This window comes from Mobula hypostoma, chromosome 3, assembly GCF_963921235.1.
Source record: "Mobula hypostoma chromosome 3, sMobHyp1.1, whole genome shotgun sequence".
Classification (NCBI taxonomy): Eukaryota; Metazoa; Chordata; class Chondrichthyes; order Myliobatiformes; family Myliobatidae; genus Mobula; species Mobula hypostoma.
In genome coordinates this window covers 146,551,368-146,561,801 of record NC_086099.1, presented here as the reverse complement: position 1 = coordinate 146,561,801, position 10,434 = coordinate 146,551,368, and the positions used below count along the sequence as shown (strand labels likewise).

General features: G+C 39.6%; 1 protein-coding gene across 1 annotated transcript in view; it reads left to right on the top strand.

Moving 5' to 3' along the window:
- Positions 1 to 7,020: 7,020 nt before the first annotated feature.
- col1a2 (collagen, type I, alpha 2) overlaps positions 7,021 to 10,434 on the top strand; it is a 51,798-nt gene continuing 48,384 nt past the window's right edge. Inside the window, exon 1 of the mRNA XM_063043828.1 lies at positions 7,021 to 7,225. Coding sequence (XP_062899898.1) covers positions 7,144 to 7,225 — 82 coding nt within the window. The 5' untranslated portion in view covers positions 7,021 to 7,143. The remainder of the gene's footprint in view (positions 7,226 to 10,434) is intronic.

Below are 10,434 nucleotides of genomic sequence, written 5' to 3'. Positions count from 1 at the left end.
TGAGTTACTGCTGAGGAACTATGAGGAAGACCACCTCGTTATCCACCTGAGAAACCTGCTATCTGGTGACATGAACAGTGAATTACCCAATGTAGAATGGAGAATTCTTAACAGGAAATGAGACAGTGAAAGGCACAGATATTCTTCTGCTTTCCGTCACATTTTTATCCATGACGCCATCCTGGTTGAATACTTACTGACCTGAGAGACCACTTGTAGACATGTGAATCAGGTACACTGTGTATGTGTGATGCAGAAAGCTATTGGGTGTGCACTGTAACATCACATGCCATGAATGCTCAGTTCAATGTCACTTCTATAAAGTTCTCTCCAGTTTATGAGGCCCACAAATATCGCAGGCTTTGAATAATGAAGAAGGTTACTGAGACTTGCTTCGTTTTTAGTTAAAGGACCTAGCTCTACCTGACCATTGGTGGGGAACCCATAGAATGAATCTTCCTCTAAATAGGTTTTTAACTTCTCAAAGTTAATAATTGCCTTTCCCCTGCTTCCCTGCTGATGTTCCCTGACCTCTCCAATAATTTTTAGTGCCCCCCTCTCATAATCAACTTTCAGTTGTCTAAATGATCATCAACCCATATTGCCAAGCATACCACAATTCAACATCTAATTGCCTGACACCTTTAATCATTTCTTTCCTGCTCATCTCTCCCAAATCACAGAACCTTCCCATCTGTCAGCTTCCTAAATACCCCTACCCCATTGTTTCCAATCCCCAGACTCTTCCCCTGAGATTTCCAATCTATCTAATGATTAGAGTTCATTTAGGAGAACACCTGGCATGTATAACATGAGAAGGAGGCTCTGGCGTACCTTCCATCACCATTTCCTGTTCAGTTCCATAATTATTTTGGAATTGATTATTATTATCCCCTGGCCATTAGCACTGATAAGCTGATTTTTGAAGCAATATTATTCCTTTTGGTTCTTATGCTTCTTGTCGATTTTGTGCAGAACTTTCAAAGCAATGAGGATGCAATGTATGAATCCTTACTGCACTGGAAATTTTCCTCACTTGTTCTTTCCCCAAAGAGAAGGATATCAAATCTCCTCAAGCAGAGGTCCACCATATCCCCCCAAAGCAACCAGCAACCATGCCTGCAGTACCAGTACGACCAGAACAAAAGCACTGTGCAAATTCTTTCACTGCATTGGCTGGTTGGTTTTGGTCCTGTTGCACAAGTGCAAATGTGACAACAGCAAGTGCCATATATTTGTAAACACCTCCTTGAATTGGCAAAATCTCCTGAATCATTGCTCCACCACTGGTACTATAGAGTAGTGTTTGCAGAAAGCCTATTATGATTGTCCCTCTTGGTCCTCCTCTCTCAGTATCTGATTAAAGACTTTAAATCTTTAATCAGATTCTCAAATCCTCATACTATTATACCCAGCATATTGTCTGATGTCCTTAGTATTTTCTGTAACTACATTTAGAGATGGGAGCTTGATTGCCTTCAATTTGAGTGATAGGAAGAGGAAAGAGAGGAGGAACAAGAGTTCTGAGCAGTAGGGTTAATCACACTAGACCTTCTAAAAACAAAATTCTATAGTATAGAGCTCAACCGCCAGCCACAGCAACAATCAGGTGTTCTGAAAATCCAACGTTGAAAATAAACCCCAAAAGAACAAATGCTGGAGGAAGTCACTGAATTACGCAGCACCAATGGAGGCAATGGGATAGTCAATTGTTTCACGCCGACTCCCTGCACTAACTTCCTTTGTTCCTGCAGTCAATGGGGAGTAACTGGAAAATGCAATTCATTCACAAGCCCAGACTTGGAGATTGTCTGTACGCAGGCCTTACACTGACTGGAAATTGTTCATCGGGCTCAATATCATTTTGGAGACTGAAGCTAATTTGGCAGTCTTTTTAGATTTATGGAAGGAACGTTGTTATATGATGGTGTGAACTTTCGTTCCTAATGATGGGGGTGAGGGTATTGCCCTGATGTCATTGTCAGTAATTGGAATGGAAGGGTCCTTAGATGTTGCCTGGCTAGGACTGGTGAAAAAAATACTTCAATGGGCAAAAGTACCCCTGAAACAAGACCCACCTCAAGCTTGATTCCCCTAATATTCAAAAATCTATTATTTCTATGATGAATGCTCAGTGACTGAGCCTCATTAACTCTCTTGGATAGAGAATTCCAAAAGCTCACTACACTCCAGGTGAAGAAACCTTTTCTCATCTCAATCCCAAACAGCCAACCTCTTAACTTGAGGTTGTGACCTTCGGTTCTAGATATCTCCTCCAGGTGAAGATTTGTTTCTGCATTAATTTTGTCATTAAAAACAGACAATGCTGGAAGCATCTATGGGAAGGGAGATAGAGTAAACATATCAGTTTGAGGACAGAATGATGAGGGACCAGGGACCTGAAATATTCTGTTGCACTTTCCATAGATGCCATCTGCCCTGCTGAAGGTTTCCAGTTTTTCCAATTCTCAGCTGTCCAGTATCTGTAGTACTTTTTCTTTTGATTTTCAATTCATGTAAGAATTGTATATTTCAATGAGACTCCACCAAAGTAAAATACATCATATGGACAACTTGGTTGAGTCACATTCCTTTTCCTCTTACTCACTGATTTCTATTATATGTTTTACTTCATGTATCCAACTCCCTTTTGAAATCTACAATTAAATATGCTTCCACCAGGCTCTGAGCTAGTGAAATCCAGATCTTAATCAATAGCCACTTTAGTAAGATTTCCTCTATGTCCGTTTGACAATTTGCAAATCACTTTAATCTACAACTTGAATCCTTTCTTCCAGTAGATACAGAACATAGAAATTAGAAATTTGCAGCGCATTACAGGCCATTCAGCCCACAATGTGGTGCCAACCATGTAACCTACTCTAGAGACTGCCTAGAATTTCCCTAGCACATAGCCCCCTATTTTTCCAAGCTCCATGTACCTATCTAAGAGTCTCTTAAATGATTCTACTGTATCCACTTCCACCACCACCGCTGGCAGTGCATTCCATCCACCTAACACTCTCTGTGTGAAAAACCTACCCCTGACATCCCCTCAATACCTATTTCCAGGCACTTTAAAACTATGACCCCTCATGTTAGCCATTTCAGCCCTGGGAAAAAACCTCTGGCTATCTGCACAATCTTATACACCTCTATCAGGTCACCTCTCATCCTCCATCTCTCCAAGGAGCAAAGGCCAAGTACACTCAACCTATTCTCATAAGGTATGTCCTCCAATCCAGGCAACATCCTGTAAATCTCCTCTGCACCCTCTCTATAGAATCTTGCTTTAGAACCCCAACGCCTAGAGTCAATCCTACAGAGTTTCTTGGGGCCATTAATCTGCTCCAGCCGTCAAGCATCCTGCAGTATTCTATTTTATACCCAATATTCTCATTAATTTCTCTCACATTCCACACAGTTACAAACTAAAGCAATTTACCTTGGCTGCTTTACCTACCAACCCTCGTATTACTGTGATGTGGGAGGAAATCAGAGCATAAGAAATGTATTAAAAATTAAACAGGTAGTGCAAAAATAATGAGGTACTGTTTGTGGGTTCATCGTCTGTTCAGAAATCTGATGGGGGGGGTGGAACAAGCTACTCCTAAACCCTTGAGTGTGTGTCTTCAGGTGCCTGTACCTCCTCTCGTCCTTGGGGGTAGTGAGGGTAGTGACCACGATGGACTTCCAACAACGACGTGGAAAGTGCGGATGGACCATCTTGACTACATACATTCTTGAGATTGTTAAACTTCACACAGCACTATGAAGCTTTTGCAAAATGCTTCCTGGAGGGTTGGTAACTTCTGCAGCGTCAAGGCAGAGGAAGAATTCGTAAAAGATTCCTTCCCCGAGTGTCTTTTTGCTCATTGATTTGACAAGTCACATTGTAATGAAGGAAGACATAATCATTTGATTGTGACCTTAAATATCACTGTAATATTATTGATTTGAGACATTACTTGCAGGTTTAGCAACAGTCTGTACATGGTAATGTTATATTGAATAGAAATGCTTATTTCTTTTTGCTTTGCTTCAACTACACTTTTGCTTGGGTCTTCCCTTCCTGTTGAGATACATTACATTAACATGCACTAAAATTCAAATGCCAACTTAACATTTACAGTTCTTAATGCAATGCCATTCTTATTGATAGCATTAGCTTATATTAAAATAGATTTGCCATAGATCCAATCAAGGTCTATTAGAAGTTTGAAAAGATTTCACATAATACAGCCATCGACTACAACAACTCTCTGTTTATGGAGAAAAGAATAATTCTCAAAGTAAAAGTTGCCCTTTTAAATTTTTTTTTTGGAAGAGCAGAAAGATATAAGTGGGAGATGGTCTTTCTCTGTAGGTCCATGTCATTCTGAAATTATATCCGCATGCGTAAAATCCTCATGTATAAAAAGAAAGAAATGCTGACTCCAGCAGGGCCTGGAAAAAAACGACGACTGTTCCCATTGTGTCCGGCACCGGAATGTATCATAAGGCCATAAGAGGTAGAGGCCATTCGGCCCATCGAGTCTGTTCCGCTATTCAATCATGGGCTGATCCAATTCTTCCACTCAACCCCACTCCCTTGCCTTCTCCCCATATCCTTTGATGCCCTGGCTAATCAAGAACCCTCCATCTGGTTGAAAACTAATTATAATTAACAGCACCTCAATATTAATTATTGCTGAAATCCATGCCCTGCCATCACTGAAAGTGACTCAAGCCCACATCTTCACCTTAATTTTCGGGAACGATAAGAAATCTAGCTTGCAAAAAGGAGCGGATGGTGGAGTTGTCTGTTGCTTTATCTATTTGTCTGGACATGATTTTTCTTGCCCGGTTTCTCTTGTTTAAGTAAAATAGATTTCTGGCCGTTGTTTCCACCAGGCTGGGTCCCGTGTGAAGAATCCGCTGATAAAACTGAGCATCTCCAGACCAAAGCCAGGCTGTAGACGTGCCTCAGAGAACCGCAAAGCTGCCAATCTTAAACACGGCTGCGTTTTCAACTAGAAAACAAACTTCAGGGCGATTTTCAACTGAGAGATGCAGTACCAGAGACGAGCAAAATGTTACAAATACATTAATGTGTGTTATTGATGTTGTACAGTATCTGATACTTCAATAGACGGAAAGGAATGTAAGTTTGTAACCTTCAGGTCCCATTAAGGAGCCGCATTGACATCTCAGACACGGGTGCGGAAAACGCCGTAATCTATATATATATTGCAAATCCAGACAAATCACATCTTAGAATTACTGGTTCTCTCATAATAATACATATTTCAAATGAATTTGCATTGACAGTAAAATCACTACGCAGTGGACAGGCTGCATTCGATTTTAAAACATTTTGGACATTTCCCTTTGCAAGTTACAGGCCGGCACACCCTCCCCTCCCCCGCCCCCAGCGCGCACAAATATAATTGGGCTCATGTGGTGTAACTTGAATTTAGGTCTGTAGTCACAACTCGATAACTTTATTAAAAATGCTGACAATTAAATGATAAACACAATAGATTCTGCAGATGTCAATGAAGGATTTCCGATGAAGGGTCTCGGCGACTGTTTATTCCTCTCCATAGACGCCACCTGACCTGATAAATTGCTCCAGTACCTTGCTTGTGTTCCTGACAATTAAATGCACTTCCGCCAAGCCACGAGTACAGTTTGGATGCAGTCTGTCTGACGAGAGCGAAAGGGTTACCTTTTACGAATGCAGTTTAAAAGATAACACTTGCCACACCATCAAAACGAGGGCGACACCGCGAGTCGTTCGGTTTTCAATTATAAGTACACTCGGACAATTTTAGCAGCAACATTATTTTTAAAGAGAAATATGTGAGCTGTTCAGGAGACTATGTGCGTTAACCACACTGAAAGAATCTAGCTGTTTTCCGAGAAAATCGGCAGAACTTTGGATTAATTAATGTTGTCGACATTTCGATAGAAGGACGAAATGATTCTCATCTCTATCGTGACTGATGAAAGGATTTTGCTGATTCAACGCTTTATCGGTTATAGTCCTGTGTAGTATTACAATCAGGATATATCAAAACGATAATGGTGTAAATTAAAAAGGAGATTCAAAATTAACCGCGTGTGTATATTTCTTATGATTTTATGTATGTTTGTCTCCTTTTGTTTTAAGATACACTTCATATCTACTCCGCTTCAGGCTGCAGATCATCTGTTGCCAATTTGGTGACAGCGAGAGAGGAGAATGTCCTTTTACAATGCACCCATATAAATAAATCTTTGTCAACTGTTCTGTACAGAATCCGTTCCTGTATCGTGCTGATTTGTGATTTTAGCTGTGGGCACCTGCCATTCAAGATCTATAGACATGCAATTAATACAATGTAAGAACTAAAAAGTTAAAGTTGTTAAGATTATAAAACTGAATGCCACACAGATTGAGATCAAGGAGCCGCTGGAACTCGTGGGATAAGGGCGTGAGTCTATGTTTGGCATCGTCTGAAGTCGTTGTTCTTTCTCCCAGCTAATAAGTCGAAGCTTCTACCAAATCCACTGGAATTTAGTGACTGGCAAGCAGTTCCCACAAACACCGGCTCTTTCCGATGCAGGTTGTTGTCGAGACGCCGATGAACGTAACTAACATACACACAGAGCGAAACACGGAACTTTCAGTTCCTTGGGTTCACACGAGAAGCTGCCCCTGATTTCTGGTCTTGCTCGGATACTGCAAGTCCCGGCAGTTTGTTGACATGGTCTCCCTCTTTAGAAAGTGGGACAAGTATTAAATACCCCTCCACAGCCCCCTAGCGAAGTGAAGCCCGAAATGGCAATGCTTAGGGCTGGATTCAATTAAGTGTTTCTGGAATCGTCAATCCAATGATGCTGTGCCAGTAATCTTCTGGCAGGCTGTGCACATTGGAACATACTTCTCCAGTGGATTTGTTGGGGTTGAAAGTGCTGGGCCATTGGGTTTCTATTGGTTAGGGGGATGTCCTGACACGCAGACAAGGATCCTCCTGTACTATAAGAAGGGTGCATCACGCTTGAGATTCGACAGGAGGGGTCTGTAAAGTCTGGAGTTATCATCGCCTCTGTTTTATGCTTGCTGGGTAAAAGTCTGGGCTATTTTTCACAAGGAGTCTGCATGTCTATCATTTAGACATGCTCAGCTTTGTGGATACACGGATTTTGTTGCTGCTTGCAGTAACGACGTTCGTAGCAAGAGGCCAATTTGGAGAGGAATGTAAGTGCCCCTTTTAAATCTGACAATGTAATGTATATATTTGTTCGGAGGCTGCAGCCCAGTAAGATAAAGCATGCCAGATTCTTTCAGAAACCCTAAGTTCAAACTAATCAAAGCGTATAGCCTTGAAACAAGAATAATAAAAAGTTCAAAATCCTGTTATAAATCCTATAATTTGCAACGAACGATCTCTCTTGAACAAGTAACCAATACAATTGCAACGTATTCGTCAAACGCATCTGCACCTTGCTTACTTCGGACATACTTTTTTTCTTTTAAAAAGTTCGGATCTATATGCGTAAAATGTAATTCGTAACGAAGTACTCAGAAACGGGTGAGATAGGTTTTGGAAATCCATTGAATGAGCTTTGCGGTGTCACTTTTGCTGCTGCGTTGAGCCCAAGTGATAGAAAATTATGTAGTTAACTTTAGATAGAAAAATAATTCGGGCTTTGAAAAGGATCTGTTCTGGGCTGGGTGGAAGAGGGGAAATTAAATGGCAACAGATGTAAGAAATGTTTTTTCCATCACAACGTTGAGTCGGGCAGAGGGAGCGAGGAGTTTGCGGACAGCGCCACCTCGATGTAATGTGTTCACTTACTTCGCCGTTTTGCTTCCCCGTCGAGGTTATCAGCGGTGCAGTCGAATTTCAGAGGTTTCAGGAGTCCGTGGCTTCTCGTTTGGTTCCGCCCTTATGCTGTGGCTACGGTGCCCCTTGGAATTATTGCAGAGCGACCTGCGATGTGTCCAGTCACGACTTTTGAATACTTAGTTTCGAGCAGTACTTTTGTAAATCTTAAGAAGGCGTAGTCTCTGCGTGGAGGAATTAGTGACAACTGGGGCGATCGGTAGAAAGAATGAGGGAACATCTGGAGAATCTCAATACAGATGCAATTCAACATTTCCCTAAACTGTTTAGATGCAAAACGTGTGGTGACTTTTTCCTTGATTGAATATAGTCGGCAGATAATACCTTAATATACAAAGTATAGTACAATTGAACTAATTTTGACTGTGTACGTATACTTGTACCTTTGTACCCACCTTGGTACGATGCAAAGATCTAAACGTCAACACTTTGGAGCCTCCTGCTGGTGGTTTGAAATAGTTGCCTAGTTGGCCCTTGCTGAAGATGGATTTTGTGAAAGTGGTAGGAAGAAGGAATCTTCAAGATTGTGAATTGGACAAATTAGCTAAGTAGATATAACATTACAATTTTTGACGTTTTCATAGGAATCATATTTTTCTACTTTAACCAGATTAGGATACTACCTCATTTTTTAATATATTTTGTGCCACATTTTTACAATCCAAGAAATATATTTCTAGTTATTTCTATTTATTTCTAAAATTAATTTGATTAAGTCCAATCTTTATTATTATTATTATTAGTCATAACCTTCTGGTGTGCAAAGTGCCAATGCTGTTTAGTGCATCTTGAAGTGCCATTTACTTATATCAGTGCAAAGCCGATCCACGGATTCAAAACCAGATGATCAGAGCGAGCTCAGCTCGTGTTCATGGATGAGTAAATCTTCCATGAAACATCGATCTCAATGAACTTGGCACAGAAGCTCTTTAAACCGTTATTTGGCATAGTTGCGAGTATGTGGTTGAACAGTTAAAATCATTCCAACCACTAACCAAGTAGGTATATCCTGTTAAGCAGCTAATATGTGTGTACTGTTAAGCCTTTTTAGAATTAACTTGGTATTAGTCCATTGAAATTGTTTGTGTGCATATATGTACATGTGGTTTGTGGCCTTTTGCCATTGTCATCCTGTTACAGGGCAGACCTAGGAATGGTGTAGGGTGAATCAAAGTGCAGGAAATTAAAGGCACGGAGGTGTGGAAGCCTCAGTGTGGTTGACTGTGTTTGCCTGACAGCAAATGTCCTGGCAACAGTATTGCTGAGTCAGCAAGGTCACTGCCAGAATCAGGGGGCAGAACTGCCACCCAGGTGGCAACTTGACCCAGCAGCTCCAGTTTTGGTTCATGTTCCAAACAATACATTGTTTGTCCTTCTCCAATTTATTAGATAATTAATGTCAACATTTAAGCTGACTCTAAGCTATATGTACTTAATTGTTAAAATAATTTACTACTCAAATTTAATTATTTGCATTTAGTTTAAATACTACTAAATATGAACAAATCTAACAATAAAAATGTGAAAGATTTGATACCCATTTAAATGTTCCTTATATTCTGACAATAACCATGTAAGAATTAAAGTCCATTGGCCAATGTAAATTGTTTCCTATATTTGCAACTTTTGAAATGAATTCTGAAGAAAATGGTTGGCCTTGCTTTTCAAAAAATGAACTCAAGAAAGAGGATGGTCAGTAAAAATGAAATTTACATTGTATTTAAAAATTAAGTTTATTTGGACATATAGTTTCGGATCAAGATAGATATACACCATCTCTTAACTTGGATCAAATAATACAAGCAAAAATAAATAAATATTTAATTGATTTCCCAAAACATTCAGAAAATTAGTTTGAAAATGTATTTGCTCTTTCATAAATATGATAGTAATTATGACATCAGCTTCAATTAAAATGAATTTCCCTTATAAATGAAATTGTTTATCCAAATTCATGGTTGATCCAAATCTAAGTTATAATAGAAGCTAAAAGAATATCTGTTTTACCATAGTCTGCTTTAGAGGTAGTTCAGGTGCCTGCATTCAACTTTAATGAAATGAGTTCATAATAGTCAAAAGAACTAGCAAAGTTCATTTCCTTTCAACTATATTGTCTTTTTTATTCTCTTGGCCCTATTGTCGGTAAGGATACTATGGTAATTAAATTGAAATACTTCCAATGTGGATGCAGATAACACAATCATCAAATCTTAACGACAAACTGCATTAATATTGAAAGCACAACTAATCATGAGAAGGATCTATGTGTGGAATTCAGCGATATTAAATAAAGTCTGTCTCCCCCTGTGACAAACTTGATCTCTGAGAACTCAATGTAGGTGCCAGAAAGGAGGAAATATTTTATTCTTCTCTAAATTCACCAAAAATATATATTTTTAATAACATACAGTACTTGGGACTCCAAAAGTTGCTTCCTACAATTGTTCCATTGTCAAGCAATTAGTTTAGCCTTTGTCCAAATTACAGTTCAATTATTCATTATCAAACTTTGGCTAAATTCAGAAAGTTCCTGACCAATATAACAGTAAGAATGATTTTT